Genomic DNA, 23,804 nt, shown 5'->3' with positions numbered 1-23,804 from the left:
TGCTGGGCTGTGTGTTTCTTGGGTGCTTTCCTTCCAGACTGAATTCTGCAGCTTTTCCATATGCTAGCACTACTCAAGGAACTGAAAGTACAACCCCGACACAAGAGGACCTACTGACAACTGCCTGACTGTATTTTCAGACTTTTTAGCTTTCTGTAACATGAGTGTTTAGAAAAGAGACAGCAGAGATTTGCTGTCCAGTTAGGCTGAAAACCGAACCCACCACAACGAAACGATGTTTGCTTTCACAGGGAGCTCAGCTTGTGAAATGGGGCTAAAGAATGTCCTCACCAGCACTGCTGGGGGCTGCACCCAGAGCCGAGGTGGCCCCGAGGCGGCTACGTCTCAGTGCGAGCCCCGGAGGAGCTCAGGCTCTGCCATCACACTGCAAGCGCCCGCGGTTCTGTAGAACGGCGTTTATTTCACTGTGCTGCCTTCTGTATCTTTGCTTCAGCCCGAATGTTGAGGATCTGAGCGGTTCGGCACACTTGACAAGAAAAGAGTTGTCAGAGGCGCTTTTCACACGCTGAAGTCATTCCAGACGGCACCACTAGCCGACACCTGGAAGCGAACCGGGAGCACAGTGGAGGAGATGGGAGCGTGCCCCGTTCCCACGGGGGAGGATGGCTGCCGTCGCGCCCCTACCTCACGCCTCGGTGACGCTCGGTGCCGGGCAGGTGAGCGGACTGGACGAGTCTAGCGGGGAGCTTCCCTGCCCAGGAAAGAGCCTCGAAATCGGGAGGAAAGAGCGTTTTCCCTTCGTCCGGAGGACTGGGCGGCGCTCCCGAGCCGAGCCTCGACGCCCACCCGGTACGCGGGCCCGGCAGCGGCAGCATCAGGAGGCGGGGGCGGGAGGGCACTGCCCGGGGCGGCGGGATCAGACCGGGTGAGGCGATGACTGAGCGCCGCCCTCAGCCCATAAAAGGCGCAAGGCGGACGGCAGGCTGGGGCAGCTTCGGGTGGCAGTCGCACTCGGGGCAGCTCTGCCGGACGGGACGCTGCGCTACGGAACGGGACGGCCGCTCACCATGGGTGCGAAGCTGCGACTGCTGTGCGCCGCCGCGGCGCTGCTGAGCGCGGCCGTGCCGGGACAGCCCGAAGCGCAGGGTGCGCTGCTCCCCGCGGGCGACGGGGACGGATACGGGGTGAAGCTGTGCGGCAGGGAGTTCATCCGTGCCGTCATCTTCACCTGCGGCGGATCCCGCTGGAAGCGGCTCTCCCTGCTGGCGACGGAGCCGGTTCCCGCGGTCGGTGAGTGCCTGGGAGCCGGGGGGACGGCGTGGGGCTGCGGAACGGGCGCGGGGCTCGTCTGTCCGCGATGCGAAAACGGGAGAGGGGAGTCCGAGAGGAGGGAAACTCCGAGCTCCGGGGAGGGCGGGGGTTCAGCCGCTGCCCTGAGGGAGTTCCCCGCGGTGTCGGCGCTCGTCCGTACCGGAGACGGACGGCGGAGTCCCCGCGCCGCGACGTGCGGGCGGTGTCCGTGCTTAGCGGGACCGGCGGAGCCCAGAGCCCGGCGCTGCGGACTGACATCACGACAGGTGGAGCTCCGTCAGCGATCTTCGGTGAAGTATCTCACGGGTAAAACGTTCCGCGCGATTTTACTAAGTCAAATGCAGTAAGGTGGGGTAGGCGTATTGTTTTCGGATGAGTTCTCAAACAAGTTGTGAAATGCGCTCATGTAACGGCAATTTCAGGTGCTGGCTCTCATCTGCACTGATGCTTCAGCATGTGAAAGTGACACTTCTAGGCAGAGAAGAAGTCAGAATTATGGCCGAGATGTGCAAGCAAAGGGCTGCTTTCTTCTTATTTAAGCATGCCATGAGCGAAGTAACTTTTTACTTGCTCAGTAAATTAGTTCTTTTCTCTACCTTTTTAACAAGCTTGAGTAGTAGATAATAACTGTAACAAACCACAGTCTCCAAAGTACATGAGCAGCTGCTTTTCTTTTTGTGTGGCACCTTCTCCAGCCATCCTGCTGGGCTGGAGCCTTCCTGCTCCGGTGGTTGCTGAGCAGCAGTAACCGTCTGACAGAGTGAAGGGGCTATGACTGCCACCTTCTTTATTAAACGTATTTTGGTACGTATTCCATCTGCCACGTGTCAGTTGTCCTTACTGAAGTAAGTATAACATTCACTGCGTATTCTTGTATTCTTTCAGCCTTTTGAAACAAATAAAGTGACAGCACTGAGACTAAAAGGCAAGCACTTCTCTCAGGCTGTTTAACTTTAGAATAAAATAAGTTGCTTCTCCTCATATTAGCTGAAATAAGCAGAGCTGCTCACCTTGGCAGAAGTAAAACCAGGAGAAGCAATGCATGGTGAATGGAAGTGGAGCTGGATCTATGGGAACAGTGGGGTCAGGGGGACCAAGTGTGTTCTGAGATTTTCCAAGAACTGGAACCTGTCAGCTGACATTATAAAGACATTATGTCATCTGTAAGAAATAGTTCATATGAAATATTTGCATATTTAATCCAATACTCAGTCCTCCTCCCTTCATTTTTTCTTCACTTGTTATCAGTTTGTGTAACTGTGCATGAGAAGGGAGTGGTCTGATCTAACTCACATGTCACAGCCTTGCACGGCCTCTGGACACACCTCCTTAGAACTTCATTTACAGAGGGATTGACAGATCTGTAGATGTAACAGTGTAGTCGTAAGGGGATGTGTGCATCTCAGGGACTGCCATCACACCGTACTTCTCCTGTCTTACAGGCAGCCTGGCCTTGGAAACAGGGGTTCTGCTATAAGTGATCCATAAATTAATCACAAATGTGGGCTCTGCAGCACAGCAGTTCTCCAAGATAAAAATGCTTTCCTTATTGTCCTGAATGGGTTTTCCCTTGCTGCTGCCTAGAGCTGTGCTTTCTGATAATCCTGCGGTCTTAACCTGAAGTCTTTTCTTTCAAACAGATTCTTCTCAAGCAGCAAGTAACAACCTGTTGGGACACGTCAAGCTGCAGTCAGTTCTGGGTCCTGAGATGGAACAGATGCAGAGAAGCAACCCGCTTCTTGGATTGGAGAAACTGAAGGACCTGTATGCCTTAAGTGACTATAATGAATACGAGCCTGTGGCAGATGACTTCAAGGAACTTCTTCGCCAGCTAGAAGAGGCTGCTCCGAGGGACAAGGGGGGAGCAGGAGTTGCAGCCCCTGTAGGACCCAGTAGTTACCCGTGGGCCAGGAATCCCAGAAGAAAACGGGAATCTCTGGGTTTGGCAGGAATGTGTTGCAAGTGGGGCTGTACAAAGGCTGAAATCAGTACTATATGCAGAGTTTAAAATCCTCTCTGCACTTGTGCATGAAATCTATGTTAGTTGCAGTGCTACTTGATTGAATACTGTGCAGAGGGAAGAAACTATGTATTTTATTTTGTCTGTAAGTGCCAGTCTATTAATAACAACATTTTTCTTTAAAAAAAAAAAAAAAATAAAAATCCTCAAGTGTAGCTGTAATGACTTAGTTTTGCTGCAGTAACTTTAAATCTATATTTTTTTAAGAAGTCTTCACAATTCATCTTAGTATCTGGCTGCTACTCTTATACTGCAAATGTAATTATCTTTGTAACACATTAGGAAAACCTTAAGTGATTCATTAAAGTATAGTTATATTAAATATAATAGTTATCCTTTCTGAGGGAGAGAACATCCAGGGATGTTCTTGAGATGAGATTCACAGTACAAGGCTGTACGACACTTCGCCTGTTTTAACTCCCCTGAAAACAGACTCAGCACTGATTGTTTCAAACACTTTTTTTTTTCCCCTTTTCTAACAATCGCAGAATTCTTCAATGCAATATCTTTCTAAAAAACTTACCACAGTAGAACACTTGCAGGCTAAATATTTCTTCTTTTGAGACGTGACCTTTGATCAAACAACTAATTAATGGGATTATTGCATCACTTCTTCATCTCCTTTCCTAAGATATTATTCTAGCACCTAGGTATCTATCAATCATCATTATTACTTTTAAACCTTGTAAATTCTAGTCAGAGATGGTGCAGAATGAGCATTCACTATGAGCACTGCCCCCCAGCCCATATATAGCTTGGGCAGGTCTTCTTACACCTAGAGTGAAACAAAGATGTACTTCCTGTCTTACAGATGTTAGCTTACACCTTGAATGGAGCAGCCTAAAGTTTAATTTCTTGGGTAAACACAACAAGGTGTTAAAACTATAAATAGCCAAAGTTGAAAGCATGAAGCATCAGTATTGATCTGACAGAAACAGGCATTGTCACAAGCATGAGTCAAGATGCGTCATTGTGCATCACCTGGACAGAAAAGAACCGGATGAGGTTTAACAAAAGCAAGTGTAGAGTCTTGCATCTGGGGAGGAATAATTGCATGCACCAGTACAGGCTGGGGGATGAGCTGCTGGAGAGGAGCTCTGCAGAGAGGGACCTGGGTGTCCTGGTGGACGACAGGTTGGCCATGAGCCAGCAGTGTGCCCTTGTGGCCAAAAAGGCCAATGGCATCCTGGGGTGCATTAAAAAGAGCGTGGCCAGCAGGTTGAGGGAGGTGATCCTCCCCCTCTACTCTGCCCTGGTGAGGCCTCATCTGGAGTACTGTGTCCAGTTCTGGGCTGCCCAGTACAGAAAAGACAGGGATCTCTTGGAAAGAGTCCAGGGGAGGGCCACAAAGATGGTGAGGGGCCTATGAGCTCTCCTATGAGGAAAGGCTGAGTGAACTGGGTCTGTTCAGCCTTGAGAAAAGAAGACTGAGAGGGGACCTGATCCAGGTCTATAAATATCTGAGGTGTGGGGGCAGAATGGCGAGGCCAGACTGTTTTCAGTGGTGAGTGGAGACAGGACAAGGGGAAACAGACATACACTGCAGCATAGGAAGTTCCACACAAATGTGCATAAGAACTTCTTTACAGTGAGATGACAGAGCACTGGAACAGGCTGCCCAGGGAGGTGGTGGAGTCTCCTTCTCTGGAGATGATCGAGACCTGCATGGATGCCTACCTGTGCGACTTGCTGTAGAGAACCTGCTTTGGCAAGGGGGTTGGACACGATGATCTCTGGAGGTCCCTTCCAACCCCTGCAATTCTGTGATTCTGTGACCTGAAGAAATAGTAAAATTTGTGGTTTTATTTGGTTTCCTAATAGTCCTAGTGTAGTCTTTAAAGGCATAGCAGCTGTGACACAGATATCAAATAATTTGAATTAAGTTGAAATTTAATTTGAATTTTACTCAGAAAGGAAATATTTGACTCCATGAATACATTTGTATACTCAAAGATGTTGGTTTTGTTTTAATGAAAAAAAAAAACCCTTAAAACCTCCATTTGTTTTTTCTGTGGGTATGTTAAATTTTACAGTAGTTTCTTTACGCTGTAGCTTTAGGTGACCATTACACATCTCTCCACTGCTGCAACAGGTCTAACCATGTGGCGGGATGCAGGCTGCTGCTGACTGCAGGCTTGCTGTCCAAACACAGAAACACTCATGCTTTCTTTAAGATCAGAAGCCAACTTGATACATAAAATGAGATGTCTGACTAATTAAACAGGGGAAGCAAAGATGTTTTTAAGCAGACAGTTCAAAATATAAAAATATTGAGTCAATACATTGATCCAAATGGCAAACATGAAAGCTTAGTACTGTGGTACATATAGAGCAGCATAAATATGCACACAGCAGTTCAAACTAACACACTGTGTTTTACCATCACAGTTGTTCAAAGATACACACATTTCTACAAGAAGTTGGCCTTTTTCTCCTCTCCATTTCTCTCAGTGATCAATTTGCTATTGAGAAAAGCATTGTCTTAGCAATCGCTGTTTAGAGAAATTGCAGTCTCATTGATATGAACTTAACTCCAATGAAGTGGTCAATATTTGAGTAATCTATCAACGTGAGCCATCTTCTGAACAGTTGTTTGAAGTTTTTGATTAGAAAATGATACATTACCACACTGCCGTATGAGCAGATACTTATATCTGCAAGAGTTTATCCTAATGAGGGTGAGGTCCAAGATTATTTTTTTTCTACTGTGCATAAAATCTGATGCAGGTATGACTATGAATTCTTTGAACAAATCAGCCCAAAGACATATGGATTATACCTATGTCAGTCCAAAAGTAATGCCCACTATTTATTTTAATGGAGTGACAACAGATGCGAAGACTACAATAATACTATTTGATAGAACACATTCTCAGCTACAAAATAACATTTTTCAACAGAGTCATCACCTTAATCTGATTTGCATGGATGAGCTGTTTAAGACATTCTTCAGCGAAAGCTGTGCGTAGCCATCCAGAACATGGCTTGTCTTCTGCGTTGCGTCATCACTGCTGAAATGCCTCACCCACCACCTCTCTGTGGTCACATCCACTGTTTGGTCTCCATAAATGCTCAGCAAGTGAAGACAAATGTCATTTGGTGCCATTTCTTTGCATGGAGCAATTCAGTGGTACACCTTTGCTTCATGCATACGTTCATGTCAGATGTCATTCTGTCAGACTGCCACCCTGTTGTCTTCTGTCGTATGCAACAGAATGTAATGAAATGTTGGTGGGAAGATTCAGTCTCTGCTGTCATACCACCAACATCCACCTCAGATGTTCTGGGCCAACATAATAAAATAGGAGGCATTACGTCCAGAGCAGGCCTTGTACTTCACATGTCTGTGTCTACATCTTTTTCAACATTGTGTTTTCAAAAGACTTTCTGAGACTACAATCCCTCCTCCTCATCAAACAGCAGAGACATAGCTGGAGATGCAAACTAATTTTCTTGTCAGCAGAACATAAGGTGGTTGGATTTATAGCTTGTGTGCTGCACTGATGTTCACTTTTACCAACAAGGAGCTGAAAGACGCTCTTCTTCTCAGTTGTGCCACACATACCCATCATAAGTGGAATGAATTTTTGATCACACAGCTTTTCTGCATCCTGGGAACAAACACAGGAGCTGTTGGCACTTTATCCTGGGTTTTTGCTCCATCAGCTACATGACCATCGCTCTGCTTCTCTGTGCCACCTGCCTCATGGCTGGTCCTTGGTATCAAGTTCTCCCTCCACAGTGTGCATGTGCAGTGCTATTTTCTGGCCTATGTATTCCAGAGAACCAGAACTATTAAGGAGGAAATTATATCTGCTCACCTGTCTGCAGTCTCTTCCTCTACCTGTCCTCACATCTACACTTCTCCTGCTCCGGATTTCTCCTGTACTTGATCTGTAAACCTACAAATCCCACAACTGCAGCACACCATCATGTTTTAACCTTGAAATGCACAAGGCCACATCTGTACCCATGGATCTTCATGAGTACTTCTTTGTTAACACAGATATGTGAGGCACGTACAGAAACTCAGAAGGGAAACCAAAGCTTGTTTACAGCCTTCGCAGTGTGAAAACGTTGTGTGCTGTCCTTTCAGTGGGCCAACCACACTGTCCCCAGCAGGATGGGCACCTTTGCCTTCTCTGAGTTCTGCAGCTTGACCTGAATCTCCTCAATTCCATGCAGTCTCTATGAAGTTGCAGCTGGCACCGAGTATCTTCAGAAACAGTTTTGTTCTAACAAGCTGAAAGACAAGTGTAGTAAGGTGTGACTTTATGTATTTGAGCTGAAACCATGATTTCAGCTCTCCACTTACCATTCTTTAGTGGGATGTTCAATACCAAGCATTTCCCTGAATGATCAATCTGTTAAAAAACATTTCTCTATGACTGCACTACTGGCCTTTCAGAAGTCAAACTCAGCACCAACCAGCCTTAGCATCAAAGGCCACCACTGGAGAACTTCTTTATCTTTGGTTTTACACATCTTGTCCCTGTGCCAAGAGGTGAAATCCCTGCTACACAGGCATGGTTACCACACACCAGCACAGTGTGAGGGTGCAGTTCCCATTCACTCTTTTCCAATTGAGATGAGATGTAGTGCCAGGCCAATCTTAGTTCTCCTTTGCTATCTGCTCACTGCTGCTGTGTGGCAGAGATTTCAGCAGTCAGGCCAGAACTCCTACAAATATGCAACAGCTTTTTGTCTTTGACTTTTTCTCAGTAACATACAAAGGGAAAGGTCTGTACAGCTGTATGTGTAGGCCAAGGTACCTGAACAAACAGACCACTTTTCAGGGCTTCTTGAAGTTTGTAGCAGTACTGCTACACTTCCATAGAGAGGAACGTTGGGTACTCCTCACTATTTATCAGATTTCCTGTGTTACTGACACTGATTTTAAGTTTCTCATGGTTGGTCTCCTGGGTCTTTTCCGCTCTCATCAACCACTGTCTTACAGTAAGAACTCTGTGTTGTCTACCTCAGAAAGCTCACCAGCTTTATATGACATGGGAAAAGGCTTATTCTTCTGCAGAACAACTGGAATAAACACACCAACTCTTTGTTTCAATTTTAACCCACCTACAATATTTGCAGGCTCATCTGCCTGATGTAGTAAAAAGGTTCTCAGCTTTACTTAGGAAACTTCCTGCATGGCACCAAGGACTGTTTGGCAGATCATCTCAGCTGCTCACCTTCACAGTTTCTGACGGGTGTGGAGTGCAGATATGTTCAGAGGTTCATTCATCCTGCAAAGGACTCTACACTCATTAGATCTCACCCTTCAGTGTCCACACACCCTATCTTCAAGGATTTGCTGTTACCCTGCAATTCATGGGAACCTTCCCCCCTTGTGTGGAAGCACACCTTGCATCTTCATTCTGGCCCTGTCAAACTTTCCTTCTGGCAAACTCTCTGTAATTCTATCTTTGTCAGTCTCCACTACTCCTTCCTCCCCCATCCCCCCCCCAAAAAACCAACCAAATAAACAAAAACAACAACAACAACAACAAAGACGTATTGGAACCTAAAAATCATTGTCACCAGAAGAGAAGATGCTAAAAAAAAGTAGATGCCAGTGTGAGCAGAGCTCTGGACCTGTGATAATCTTTTAGAAGCTGAGGAAGCAGAGCATCTTTAGTCTCAAAAAGAGGTGGTTTCTGGGACCCAATAGCAATCTGCAGCAAGTTGTTAGCCCCTGCCCAGGGTCAGACATGCATGCTGTACCAACCAGATACCAAGGAGTCCTTAGATGTGGTACAGACTGACAGGGAACATGACGTTGCTAAGCAATGGATGCAAAGATGCTGTTTGAGAAAGTCAACCCTAGTCAGCAGATAGCAACAAAAGTCAGCACAGAAATACCCATGATGTTCATTCTGATTAAACAAGGGTATCTTGTTTAATCAGAAATTACTGTCTGAGCTGCCTCATATAGCAAACTTACTAGTAAGCATTTGGAGAACTTGTAAATACAGTATGGCTACATAGCCCCTCTAACCAGAGAAGTCTTAGCATTGTAATGGAGACGAGCAGAAAATATACAGAGACTAGTGAGTGAGTTGTTACAACTGTAAGATGGAATAAGATAGTATAAGATGATTATATTTACTGCTGTTTACTAATTCAGTAAAGAATTATTTCATATTCAGAAGAAATGACTAATTTATGTAAGCAGGGTTGTGTGGTGGCCTGTGTACTTCAGTGAAGGAGCCAAAAAGCACAGCCACCTACTGTCTGCTGTCACAGTGATGCACAGCAAGAGGTTTCACTGACCCTATCTCCATCCATGAGCTTTGCATTATATTTTCTCTCTCATCCCATTAATGGGGAGAGAAAGAGCACCTGAGTGGACATTTAGTGGTCAGCCAAGTTAATCCCACACAACACTCCAGGCTGATGCCTCAGATTCATCTACACATGTCACTCCAAAAATAGTGGCTCCTATTTATTTCCACGGAAATGACAACGAATTGCAGAATAACACTATTTGATAAAGCAAACACAACAGTCACCACCATTAGCAGATTCACATGGATTAACTGACTATTCGATGCTCTTCATTTCATGGTATGACAGCAGTGAATGGCCATCCAGAATGACATCTTTCACATCACTGTCACCGCTGCTGAAACACACCACCACCACCTCACTGTACTCACCTCCACTGTTGGTCTCCATAAATGTTCTGCAAGCATGTTGAATGCCAGTAGGTGCCATTTTCTCCACAGGGAAGAGTTCAATGACACCCCTTTGCTTCATATGCATATCCATGTCAGACATCATTTTGTCAAACCACCCCTCTGCTGCCATCTGTCACATTGCAACAATATGTAAAGGGACATTATAGGGAAGGTTCAACCTTTGCTGCTGTAGCACCAACATCTGCCTCTGATATCAGGACCGACAAAATACAATTTCAGAGCAGCCTGCATATATGAATGTGTGGGAATTCAAAGTGGTCAAGAGAACTTTCAGATGCCTGGAAAAATATTCCTACAACAAAGATAACGTCTTTATAAAAATTAGAGAAAGAACCCCAGAATGGTCAGTCTGGCTGCGATTTAGAGCATAAGAGAAAATACAGCAAACAAGTAAATAACGATGTTGGTACCTAGAATATGATGAAGAACAACGGTTAAGGATTTGAGGAAAACAAACAAAAATGTTCTAAATTTTGTGGTTTGGTAAGACGCTTAATGTAATAGAATCAGAATTGTTTGTTAGAAGGGACCCTTAGAAGTAATGTAGTCCAACTCTCCTACAATGAATCGGGACACATACATATACATCATGCTTTTCAGAGCCTCATACAACCTGACCTTGAATGTCTCCAGAGACAGGACATCAACCAACACTCTCGGCAACTTGTTACACCATCCTCGCCGTAAAAGGCTTTTTCTTCATATCCACTCTTAATCTGCCCTCTTCAAGTTTGAAATCATTCCCCCTTGTCTTAACAGACCCTGATAAAGATTTTGTCCCCTGCCTGCCCCCTCTTAGACACTGAAAAATCTGCTATCAGGTCTCTCCAGAGATTTCTCCTCTGGAGTCCGAACAGCCCTAACTCTCTCAGCCTGTCCTTATAACAGAGCTGTTTCATCTCTTGGATCTTTTTTGTGGCCCTCATCTGAACACGGACCACCTGGTCCACATCTCTCCTGTAGCGAGGACTCCACATCTGGATACAGTGCTCCAGGTGAGGTCTCACCAGCACAGAGTAGAGGAGCAGGATCACCTCCATTGACCTGCTGGCCATGCTTCTTTTGATGGAGACCGGCATGCAGTTGGCTTTCTGGGCTGCGAGGGCACATTGTTGGCTCATGTTCACCTTGATATTTACTGGTATTCCTAAGTCTTTTTGGAAGTGCAGTTCTCTATCCTTACATCCCCTGGCTTATACTGATAGTGGGAGTTACCATGACTAAGTGCAAGATCTGGCACTTGGATTTATTTTTGTGAGGTTCACCCTGGGCCCATTGCTTGAGCCTGTCTTGGTGTTGGGATGGCATCTTGTCCTTTGGGTTTGTCAACTGCACCACAGGTTGGTGCATAGGTTGGTGACATCTGCAAATTCGCTGCACTCAGTCCCAGCAAAAAATGTTATGTAGCCTTAGTTGAAATCTTTGCAAGTAATCCAAGGTAACATAACTGAGCTGAATGGCTGATAAGAAAAAAACAGTCAGAATCTCAGTGTGGTATTGCAGCCATTTATAAAAGTGTGCTGACAAGGAAGAAAAACATATGAAAATGACTTTAGATCATCTTCTTCTAAGTCTGTATTACCTGACATTTGCATTAATTGCTTGTAAGAAGGGAGCCAGTAAAGATGCACAAAGAATTCAAGAAAAGATACAGAACCATTTACAGATGGCATTTAGAAGGAAGGGACTGGAATTATCTTAGGAGATAAAAGAGTTCAGACTGGTCTTCAAAAATTAGGGAAAGCATTTCCTACATTTGGAAATGATTGAAAGCATAAATACAAGCCATTTCTGGCTATAGAAATGAGTCTGGTTTTATGATGATATCAGAATGAGGTAACAGCACCACACTGTTGCAAAAAAACAGGCAAATGGGACACATGAGAATTTTATCTCTTAGTGACACAACTCCTCTGCATAACGAATAAGGAAGTACCATGTTCACTTCTGAACATCACACATTGGAAAGAGGTAGTCTGCCAAACAGTAGCAAAACCAAAGATTAAGAAAACTTATGTTAATAGAGAAATAATGTAAAAAAGCTGTTGTTTTAAACAGAGAAGATTGAAGCAAAAACATCCAAAGGTCCTCAGACATGTAAAGGCAACAGTAATGACCAAATCTTACACAGCATGGCATACAAAGCAATGAAAGGTGTCTTAGCATCAGTATAAACACTTAAGAGAATGGAAAATTAATAACTACAGATTTCCTGTAGAAATTATAGAATTCTAACAGATAGAATGTTAATTAGATAGAAATTGAATAGAATGTTAGTAAGATAGAAATAGAATTCCTGCAGCACACTGAACAACAGCAATCAGTAGTAACTTTGATAGGGGTGGGAAAGAATTTACAAACAAACAACCACCTCCACAAACCGTGCTCTGTTCAGTGGTAACTTTCTAAGTACCAGAAAGCAATTAATTCCAGATACTTGCTTACAAAGTGGCATGTGCTGTGATAAAAGGAGTTGATTGTGATCATCTCCTTCAATTTCCCTGTTTATCAGTATAAAATACACCTTAAATTTGGAAAGATGATTATGTTAGTTTGATTAAATAGACATCTGATGAATTTGGTGTTCCTTCCCTATGGAAACTCTCCTCAGATTCTTTTCCCTTGCTACCCCATTTAGTGTTTCAGTTATCAGTGGGATTCCAAGCTGTTTGGCCCTTACTGGTGGAGTTATTCGGCCCAGTGAAAGCATTATAAGAAATGAGTGACTTAAGCCCTCATTCTGACCTGCACTGCAGCCACAGCATGCTGCTGAGGGCTCATGGAGAAGTCCCTTGCATATACTTCATTGCCAGATCCACTGCATTGCACAGGTGGATCCCGTGCAGCAAGAGATCTATATAGGACAAGGCCACAATAGGAAGCACCAAAGTGCCTGGCTTTCCTCTATTCCTCCTCACCCCCTTTTTTTTTTTCTTTTTTTTTTTTTTAAATCCTGACTCAGAGTCAGCGTCACCTCAAAGGCAGCTCAAACACTTCACTGAATAAAACACCTGTATGTGCTGGAAGAGGTAACTGAACTAGGATAATTATTTCCACCACAGCGTAGTATCTAATATCTGACTGAGATATATCTATATATCTGACTGTGTACTTATATATATATATATTTTGCGTTTTGCTATTGCACTTATCAAAATGCAAAATAAAACAAAACCAACACAAATCAGTAAAACAAAAAAACCCACTCCCCTCTCCCCTAAAATAAACAACAAAAAATCCATTTGCATAAATTCTGTTCAAAGTGGTGACAATCTTTATATATCTAAGAAAATAAAAATTAGAGGAAATCCTCTGATAAAGTAACAAAAATCACATGTTCATTTCTGCATTTGTACCCAGGTTTGCTTGCATTAGGAACTGCAAAGAACTGCACTCTGGTTAACAGGCAGTCTGTCAGAGCCTCTCTGTAAATACTGACAATAAAAGGAAGTGCTTCTTCATTCCCAAATGACCACTTTCATATTAAGCTAGTTAAGTCAATCTTAACTTCAGGGAGCACCCAAAATCAGCCTTTATTTTGGGATAGAAGAGTTCCTTAGAAAAAGGAAAAACACTACATATAGCTACCCCAGGAAGGTCACAAAGTTGTATACACTGCAATTCACCCCCTTTAAAACAGAGCAGTCTTCTTCACCAGCAACTTCAACACCAAAAAATAGTTCTAGGCATTGCACAAAAGAAAACCTTGGCAGGCACGTGCCATTCATTGTGTTCAGTTGTTATTTTATTTTTTACTAACCAAACTCAAAAGAAAAGCACAGATAAGTTTCAGTCATTAATACATAGTTTTCTAGAAAATATCCCCCTTTACGTTCTCTCCAACAAGCCATGTATCCAAATATTTGAAGTCCAACTACAAGTAACATGAGTTTTCTTCTCCATTCCCCCAAAGGGACTTTTTCTACTTTAATATAAAGTATTGTAAAACTCTTATTTAAAAAGCAAGATTCAGGAAAGAAAAAAAAAAAAACTTAAATACCTTTTAAGATTGCTGTCTGGCATTGAACAATTTTAAGCATTTTTTTTTTTGGTGTAGTCATTCTTGCATTTTTCACTCAGGATTGGGTCTCTACGAATTTTAGATTTAAGGCAGACAACACACAGTTCAGAAATACATTAGCACATTTGTAATGATATGGCATTTTCAGTAGACATTACCAGTGTATTTGTAAATTGTTGTGCATTTCAGAATGCTTCTTCACTGTTCAACAACAGCCTTTTCCAGAAGTCCTCCTGTAGTTCTGTGCTTCCACTCCTGCTCTCAGAGTCTATCCTCCAGCTTTATGTGCTCAGACATTCCTGAAAAGCTTGCTTTCTTTACACAAGAGTAACATTTCTTTATACTTCATGCAGTCTTTTCTCAAACATTTCAATACAGCTGGCCATACTTCAAGCAAACACAACAATTAAAGACTTGGTTTCTAAAACTAATTCAAATAATTTAACATCTTTTTAATAGTTTTGGCTGTATGTATAGTGGTAACTATCTCAACAATGGAAGCTTTTAATCAATAACACAACTTGACAAAGTTCGGGTTTCTTTTCTCGAAAATCCGTTCCTCCTCAGCCTTATTACATGACTGTTGCAAGGTTGTGATGATATTTAAAAATGGATTTTGAAGGCTAGGCTATTTATACTGATAGGTAACAAACCAATGTTATATTACATTACACAATAGTTGTTTGTAGATTTTTTAAGATACACTGTGAACTTACAGGAGAACACTTTCACTTGAAATAAGTGCAAAGCGGTAGTTAGTATCTTCATTCTACGTCGTAGCAGCAGTCATGTATGCATAAAACAGCACTTTTCCTACAGTAAATCACAGCATTTTGGGTAGCATATTGACTACACTGAAGTGTGACAAATGCAATGCCAACTGAAGAAAGTTTCAAAAACAAAAATATGATTCTGTTAATAAAAATACTATATAAAAATATGGCATTCTACAAATCTACAATAGATTTGCTCTTGAAATGCAGTGTTTGTGGGGGTTTATTTCTGTGTTTTGTTTTTTTTTTTTTTAATTTATTTTTTAACAAGGATACTACACGTGGCATTAGCAAATTCAACAAATCATTGTGTTTACAACCTTTACATTTTTTTTGAGAAAACCATGATTCTGTCTGCTCCAAGACCTAAACATTGACACTGCAGATGATCACACACATCCCCTGAGTCCTAAGCACTACTTGGTCCTACTCATCCAGTGAAGAATACTTATCCTGGATGATCAAGCCCTTTGCACAGACCGACTTGGTACAATGGACTACATATGCTCCTGACCAACAGCACAAAGTTATACTGCAGTGTAAAGGTACGGCTTTCTCTAAAAATTATAAAGTATTGAAGTAAAAAGTCCACAAAACTTAAAAAAATTATCCTTGAATTCCACATTACATTTAAGCAATCAGACTATGTAATCAATCATATGGTAGTAGAACAAGCAAAAGACTTTTTATTCACTTGAAAAAATAGCAGACTGGAAGATCTGTTCATTGCATTACACAAACTTCCCTGAGATTCTTACATAAATTACTGTTAGTCTATTATATATTGGAAACCAGTCAGCTATCAACTGCCACACTGCAAATTTTACATAGTTCCTGCATACGTTACCCCAGCTAAAATGCTGCTTCGATGCTTTAAAGCTTTATCTTCTTTTGCTACAAAAAACATGTACACACAACTGAGAGTACAAATGCAAAGGTGCTCCTTGCCTGAAACTTCTAAATCGTCTTGAAAGCAGCATACAGAAACAGAGAACACACACATAGGAGTACTCAAAAGTTCTCTGCAGCTTATAAGCTGCTGGCAAAATCAATTCTAAGGTTCTGTGAAAGAGTTTCATAGGAAGAAAGCCCAACAACATTTTTATTAAATGCAAGGGGCAGAAAGAGGGCTGATGCTGCCGCCACTACTTAGCAGTCTCCCGTATTATAAAATCATAACCTTGAATGAGCAATTGTGGGAAAGAAAGATCAGTGGTACAAAACATCGCTATACTGGCACTATGTTACACTGAGCAAGAAATTCCTACTTTTTAATTGTAGTTACTTAAACTTCTGAGTAGATGGATGTAATTAATCACGAATCTTAATGAGGCCTCACAGCAAAGTAGTCCCTGTATTCCACAAATTCACTGCCACAAATTTCAAAAACGAACACTTCATTTTAAATACATTATGGATTATAAGGGTTTGTGAGCTTGTGTAGCCTTAACTGAACCTCAGCAAAAGTTCAAGAACAACAAGCATAGTATTTTACAAACAACATCTAAGAATATGTAAAAATAACAGATCATTTGAATTTAAATAAACAAAACCTGAAACGTTCACTGCTTTAAGATACAAGATTATTCCCAAGTTTCATGCTTGGAGGCAAAACCAATTAGTAGCCTTGTCCACAAATTTGTTAGATTTACTTCAGAAGTGGAATTACACATAGCAATCTGTTCAGGTAACTTTAAACTCCTTCCAGTTCTCATTAACTGGGATCGTGTTCTTGCCTCCAGCTAAATGTGAAGCAATTGTACTTATACTTTCCTTCTTCCAAATGGTCACGGGCTAGGTCTTAAAACAGGAAGAAATGGAGGTTTTTAAAAAGAATTGGCCCAAAGTTGACTCAATGACTTTGAGTGGTGACTGACCATATTATACACTGAGCAATAAACCTTCTTTTTAGGGTACTGGAAGGAACATACAAGATCATGATCATAACAAAGTGAGGAATTGAAGGGCATTTTCTACATTTTTAATTCTGTTTTTAGGAAGTTTCCAATTTACAGGTACACTGAGGACAGCATAAAAAATACAAAGATGGAAAGAGTAAAAGAGCAACATTCAAAAGCAGTATGTTTGGCTTTTTCATATTCAGAAACAATCTGAAGATGGTCTTATACGAAATGTCTTCAATTCACTGTATCCTCATATGTAAAGGGAATCTAATACTTAAGGGAAAAAAATACAAAAAAATTGTCACTATTTTCTTTTCCAACTTAAATTACAATTCTCACACAGGTGAGTTATCTGGCTGTCCAAATTAAAAACAATTCACTTCCTTTTCCTTCCCCTAGAAATACTTACAGTATATCACATGGACTATGTTTCTTTGCATATGCTGCTGACTGATCATTGATTCAGACAGGCACATTAAAAGTTGCTGGATTACATAACCAATTCCATTTTGTTATACAGAGAAGCCACTTCTGCAACAACAATAAAAAGTTACAAAAGCACATTAACAAAACAAAGCCCTTGTGCAACACACAGAACAGGGTGTGCAGTCACTCACTACATATTCACAGTGAAAAGACTACATGTCTTTTCTATGTATCTCCATTTCAACAAGGAAATAGTCTTATCATTTCTTAATCTCACATATTTCTCACCTCTTTTTTGCTTGCCAAATAAGGCAAATAATGGTTTTGTAGACTGACCATATATTATATTATTCAATTTAGAAAAATAATTTCTTTCCGTATTGAGAATTTCAACATGTTCTCACAGTAACAAATATATCCTGATCAAGAAAACCAGCAGGGTTCCTCAGTTTGCAGATTCATATAAGATATTTGCCATGCAGATTTTACTTCCAGCAAAGGTAAATGCACAAGTGCACATATGTCAATTATACACAGCAAACCAAGTACATTTTGTTTGCATCCTAATACATGCTCTTAAGAAGGGACAGTTTCCTCATCCACCCATGTTGTCCCTTATTTGATCCACTCGCTGAGCAAGATCCCTAAAGGTGGGCCGCTGAGTAACGTTGTTGTTCCAACATTCTTTCATGATAGCATAAATCTGGGGGGGAAAAAAAGAAAATAAATACTGTGTTAATAGATACTACAGACAGTTAGTTAAGTGCAAAGACTCTCTAACTTAACTGCATTTTTCCATGCAACAGTGACACGATAGTATAGCAAGATTTTAGTAATAGTCATCAATTTCCTTGCTTAAGGACAGCAAAGGGCCTTTATGAAGATTTTCTCTCTTTTAGTTATTATGGAAATTGAATTAATTTTCAAAGTTTGCAAGATGACACAAACGCAAACTGAACCTAATAATATTAAAAACAGATCAAAAATATTGTTTGAAAATATGAAAGGCATTTAGCCATGCTATTTTCCCAAACATGCACCTGATATCCCATCACAGTAGTCCTGTGACACTCTCTTCATTTGTGTTCTTTTCACTAATTTAATCCAGATCGTAAACAGATTCTCATTCTTCTAAAAATTTCTGCTTAACAACTATCTGAAAAGCTCGAAACAAATGTAGCTCTCAATTCTCCACTTTTCAGCAGATCTGAAATTCTCACATTGATCTGAGTCCAAAGCAGCCTGTAAGTTAAAAACACCTAGGAAGTTTCAAGATTAGGATCAAAATGGGATGATCATGGTTTCTAACAGAAGAGAGGCATTGCCATCTTGCTTTGTTAGCTGAAGAAATGTCAGACAACAGAACTTAGTTTCAATAAGATAGTAGTACTATCATATTTGTAGGAAATCCAGATTATCTATGAAAACCTCAAATCTTCGTGATTCAACAACTGTTGTACTCATGCACATGTCCAATGGTTTCCCTGCCCGATCTGTGTCATTCCATTTCTTCTCTGCTAGATCTCTCGACGTTGGTATCTGCTATCTGCAGTTTTGTAGGAATTATTTCAGCAATTATTGCCAAATGTGTCCAATCATAGATACAAGAATCTATCTAGACTAGAAGTTATAGGAAAAAAAAAAATAGTGTATCTATTTTAGTTACATTCCTCAAGCTGAAGTGCATCCTCCTCAAAAGAACAGTGAAGTAAAAGGCTTAGAAATAGTAAGGAAATATTTTTAAAACATCTAGAGTATTAGCAAATTAAAAAAACTTGGATTAACATACTCTCTAGATTGTTTTAGAGGCATATACTAGATCTACAAAAAGTATGAATACAAATCCAAAGCCCATGTCCAGATAAAATCCAATTCATATTCTTCACTGTATGCACAATCTGCATATAGCACCTGTCCAAGAATGTTTGATGATACGCATGATAAACATATGTAAGTATTTCTATGCTTGAGGAAGGAAGAGCAAAAGAGGGAAATAAAGATAAAGCATTTTTTAAGTCTCAGAATTAAATATGATTAATTGAACCCTAGGTAGATAGTAAAGTTTCTCTCCTAAACATTAAACACATCAGAAAACTTACAGTACAGTTTTGAGCAAGAAGGTTTATATAAGTCTTTTATGGAACAAATTCCATACACTAAACTTCACTGTCTTATTAAATTTACATTTTTTAAACAGCAGTCTGAGGGCTCCAGTGTAATAGTCATAATAATCCTATTTCACATATTCAGAAAGACTACATTATAAGCTCCTGAGTGAGTATAATCTAAAGTATCATAAAAACAATTGTGATTATTACCCATCACGTAACTGATAAAACAACAGCACAACAATTCAGGCTGTATAAATTCTTCCATAATCCACACAGAAGGAAACATGAAGTTTACTATATACTCACCCTTACTGTGCACCTTTAAGACTACAGAACTATATTACTATAATAATACTTCACCTCATCCGGGCATCCATCTGGCCTTGGAAGTCGTCCATTGTTCTTCAAAAGCTCTATCAAATGAAATACAATCATCTGCCCTTGTTTATCATTGCCAATCATGCGCATGAATTCCTGAAACAGAAGGCCAAGTATCATAAATAAGATTTGAAAGGGAAAAAAATATGCTGCAAAATAAGTACCCTGGGAAACAATTTATAAGACAAACCTCAGAAATTCTATGAATAATATATTAAATAGCAAAGATAAAATTATAAATGACAATTTCTGATAATATATCAACAATCACCATTCATTGGGGGGGAATTAGTATTATAGATATATGATTTAAAGTTATAAGTTAAAAATCTTACTGGTAATTCTAAAGAGATCCCTGAAATGTTAAAATTTGGATGCTTTGAAAATCTCCTGTCAATCAAAAAGCAAATAATAACATTACAAAATGTTATGTATATATAAATGTTGTTACATATAATAACATTATGAGATGCATTAAAAAAATGAACTGGATTAATCAGTAATTAGAGGCTAAAAATTAATTAAACTCAGCTAAAAATAAATAAATAAATCTTGCTAGCCAAAAATCAACATAACCTTGAAAGCAGATAAAAAAAAATTCTCTCAGATTGCCAGAGATATATAGTAAATGAGAAAATACTATTAAGGGAAAATAATTTCTAAGCATAACGTAAAGGGATTGTTTCTCTTCCAGTATTACATAAGTGTCTTTAATGGTGATAACACGAAGATGTGAAATAACTGCTGGTAGAATGTGTGAATGCCAAAGTCAGTGATACAAGCAACAGTTACAATGATGATGACATGCTGCTTTGTCAAATTGATAAAAACAAATTTTTCTTGATACATACCAAGAGAGCTGCCTGGCTCTGATCATGAAATCATGAACACATAAAATGTTTATTTACTCAAAGTATATTCCATGACTTACTACATTACTTCTCATTTCACAGTCCTTTTGAAAAACTCCACATATCTGCATTGTTTGGTATCAGACAAAGAGAGCTGTCCCTGCTCTGAGAATCTTTTCTCCACTGCATGAGTCAGTACAGATTAGGGTTTGAGTTGCTGGAAAGGAGCTCTGCAAAGAAGGTCTTGGGTGTTCTGCTGGATGACAGGCTGCAAATGAGTCAACAGGGTGCCCCTGCAGCCAAGAAGACCAACGGTATCCTGGCATGCATTGAAGAGTACAGTCAGCAGGTCAAGGAGGGTAAACCCCTTACTCCTAATCTGCCCTGGTGAGGATACATCTGAAGTACTATTCCAGTTCTGGGCTCCTCAGTTCAAGAGGGATGGGGAACTTTTAGACAGAGTCCAGTGGAGAGCCACAAAGATTATTAGGGGCTGGGAGCATCTCTTTTACAAGGAAAGGCTGAGAAACCTGGGACTGTTAGGCTGAAAAGTAGAAGACTGTGGTGGAATCTTGTCAATGCTTGTAAATATTTCATAGGAGGGAGTTCAGTGGATGGGGCCAAGCTCTTTTCAATGGTGCCCAGTGACAGGACAAGGAACACAAACTGTAACCCAGGAAGTTCTACCTGAACATGAGAAACAACTACTGAGAGAGTGACAGAACAGGCTGCCTGGAGAGGTTGTGGAGTCTCCTTCTCCAGAAGAAGTGAAAACTGACCAGGATTCTTTCCTGTGAAATCTACTCTGGTGAATCTGCTTTAGCAAGGGGTAGCAACTAGGTGATCACTAGATCATTTATATGATTCTGTGGTTCTGTGATTCACGAAATCACAGAATGGCCAGGGTTGGAAGGGACCTCAAAGATCATGAATCTCCAACCCCCCAGCCACATGCAGGGCCACCAAACTCCACATTCAATACTAGACCAGGCTGTCCAGGTCCCCATCCAATCTGGTCTTGAACACCTCCAGGGACGGAGCATCCACAACTTCTCTGCGCAGCCTGTTCCAGCACCTCACTACTCTCTCTGTAAAGAACTTCCCCAACATCCAACCTAAATTTGCCCTCCCTCAACTTAAAACCATTTCCCCTTGTCCTGTTGTTATCTACCCTTTCAAAGAGTTGATTCCCCTCTTGTTTGTAGGCTCTCCTTAGGTGTTGAAAGGCTGCAATGAGGTCACCCTGCAGCCTTCTTTTCTCCAGCCTGAACAAGTCCAGCTCCCTCAGCCTGTCTTCATAGGGGAGGTGCTCCAGCCCCCTGATCATCTTTGTGGCTCTCCTCTGGATGCTCTGCAACAGCTCCGTGTGTTCCTTGTACTGGGGGCTCCAGACCTGGACACAGAACTCCAGATGGGGCCTCACAAGAGCAGAGTAGAGGGGGACAATCACCTCCCTGTCCCTGCTGGCCAACCCTCTTATGATGGAACCCAGGATACCATTTTCTTTCCAAGCCGCGAGGACATGTTAAGTTTTTCATCTATCAAGACCCCGAGATCCCTCTCCACAGGGCTGCTCTCAAGGACTGCTCCTTCCAGTCTGAAGGGATGCCTGGGATTCCTCCAGCCCAAGTGCAAAACCCTGCACTTTTGCCATGTTGAACCTCATCAGGTCCAGCTGGGCCCACCTTTCTAGGCTGTTGAGGTCCCTCAGAATGGCTCTGAATGGATTCTTTAATATCTTTTGTGATTGCATACAATTACTAAGTTCTACTGATGTTGATGTAGAGGTCTGTCAAATACATTTTCCCTACGATCACTGTTTACCTCTCAGAACTACATTTGCCAGGACTGAGACACTGGTGAACAGTGAAGACTGCTCTAGTAAACATTCAAGTTACCTCTCTTCTGTAATGCCTGCAGGGCAATTCTAGTAAAGGTAACATTATGAACTTCATCCCCAACTGCAGAGCTGTTCTGCAGTAAACAAGTAGTACTTTATTTCATTTAGTGAGTGCCTTTAAAGACACTTGTCAACAGTCTGCAAGAAAAGAAAAACTCTCTTTCCTTTCTGAGCTACAGATAATTACCTCGGGTTTTGCTAAGATAACAAAGTAACTTTAAGAGTTACCTCACTTAAATCTACTTCAGGTTGAAGTATTTGCTTGTCTGGGCCTTAGATTTGGAGTGGTATTAAAAATACTTGTAATATTACAATGGAACAGTTTCATCTGGGATCTCTCTATAAAGAATGAGAAAGATAAGTCTCTAATTAGATATTTTCAAACCTTTTTCAAACAGCTGGAAGTTACAGAGCAGATTAAGTCTGCACAGACTGTTTTCCAGATAGCCTTTGCTTTTTACACCTAGATGCAAATGCTTCTCAGCATGCTGCTGTTTCCATTTGGACGTTGTCTCAAACACAAAGTTACACTCCAAAAAAGGCTCAGTAAATATCAACCTATCTAAACACAGAAAAAATCCATACACTTTTTTTTTTTTTTAAATAAACAAATAAAAATCTCTGGGAAAAAATAATTAAGTACTCACAGCTGGTGGACTTTTGCTCTTTTCAATGTAAGTGAAGAGTTCATACAAGACCACACCAAAACTCCATACATCTGAAGCCACAGAAAATTTGCTCTCTGTCAGAGACTCTGGAGCATACCTGCAACACATGGTAAAAATAATATTGTTCTGCATTACCTTCACTAGTAAAAGTGAACAAGTATTCTGATAATAGTAGTTAACTGGTACGAGAACTGGTATTTTTCCTGCATCTAATGAGGGTAAATAAGATTTTGACATGGTAAGGACTGGGAATAAAAAGAGTTATAACCAATAAATATCTTTCCACCACTATCAGTAAGCTTTGAATTGTGTCCCATGCATTTGTGGACTTAATTTTTTCAGATCAATAACATCTATTGCTAACGCTATTTTATATTATTTTACTTACCCCTTAATTGTTATATTTTAAGGTCACCTATGGCAGCTATAGACAATAAAATCACAAATATGAAGTGGCATTTTGAATACACAAAAGTACATAGTCCAAATGCAGCTGTATTAGATTTATCTGACAAGTTTTTGGTAGCAAGAGACTGCAGGGGGGCCCCTGTGAGCAGAGCCCAGGAGCTGTCCCATGGCAGATCAGAGCCAACTCCAGCTGCTCCATCAAGAACCTGTCACTGCTAGAGCTGAGCTATGAGCAACACTGAATGTGCCTCTGTGAGATTAACTGGAAAAACTGCTGTACAACAGCAGCTGGGTGAGGGGAATGAAAAAAGTGTGAGAGAAGCAGCCCTGCAGAACCCAAAGTGCAGAAAGATGGCAGGTGCTCCAGGCGC

General features: G+C 41.1%; 2 protein-coding genes across 6 annotated transcripts in view; one reads left to right on the top strand and one right to left on the bottom strand.

Moving 5' to 3' along the window:
- Positions 1–1,028: 1,028 nt before the first annotated feature.
- On the top strand, positions 1,029–3,395 carry LOC122164704 (relaxin-3-like). The gene is made up of 2 exons (XM_042826918.1): positions 1,029–1,251; positions 2,913–3,395. The coding sequence occupies exons 1-2, from the start codon at positions 1,029–1,031 to the stop codon at positions 3,278–3,280; spliced, it is 591 nt and encodes a 196-aa protein (XP_042682852.1). The 3' UTR covers positions 3,281–3,395.
- Positions 3,396–16,936: 13,541 nt separating this feature from the next.
- The window catches only part of JAK2 (Janus kinase 2), an 84,029-nt gene continuing 77,161 nt past the window's right edge, over positions 16,937–23,804 (bottom strand). For all 5 annotated transcript variants that reach the window (XM_042826723.1, XM_042826720.1, XM_042826725.1 and 2 more), the window contains 3 exons: positions 23,005–23,122; positions 19,589–19,702; positions 16,937–17,820 (listed from right to left, as the gene is read on the bottom strand). In XM_042826723.1, coding sequence (XP_042682657.1) covers positions 17,713–17,820; positions 19,589–19,702; positions 23,005–23,122 — 340 coding nt within the window. In that variant the 3' untranslated portion in view covers positions 16,937–17,712. The remainder of the gene's footprint in view (positions 17,821–19,588; positions 19,703–23,004; positions 23,123–23,804) is intronic.

Source organism: Centrocercus urophasianus, unplaced genomic scaffold (assembly GCF_019232065.1).
Source record: "Centrocercus urophasianus isolate 14NV4802_14NV808 unplaced genomic scaffold, USGS_Curo_1.0 seq_27, whole genome shotgun sequence".
Classification (NCBI taxonomy): domain Eukaryota; kingdom Metazoa; phylum Chordata; class Aves; order Galliformes; family Phasianidae; genus Centrocercus; species Centrocercus urophasianus.
The sequence above is the reverse complement of the archived record's forward strand: the minus strand, read 5'-3'. Positions and strand labels throughout refer to the sequence as shown.

What these genes read in the sequence shown, in the direction of transcription:
- LOC122164704 (XM_042826918.1), top strand. Translation starts at nt 1,029, where the DNA reads ATGGGTGCGAAGCTGCGACTGCTGTGCGCCGCCGCGGCGCTGCTGAGC. An exon ending in GGAGCCGGTTCCCGCGGTCG is followed by an intron (nt 1,252 to 2,912) that starts GTGAGTGCCTGG and finishes TCTTTCAAACAG; the next exon opens with ATTCTTCTCAAGCAGCAAGT.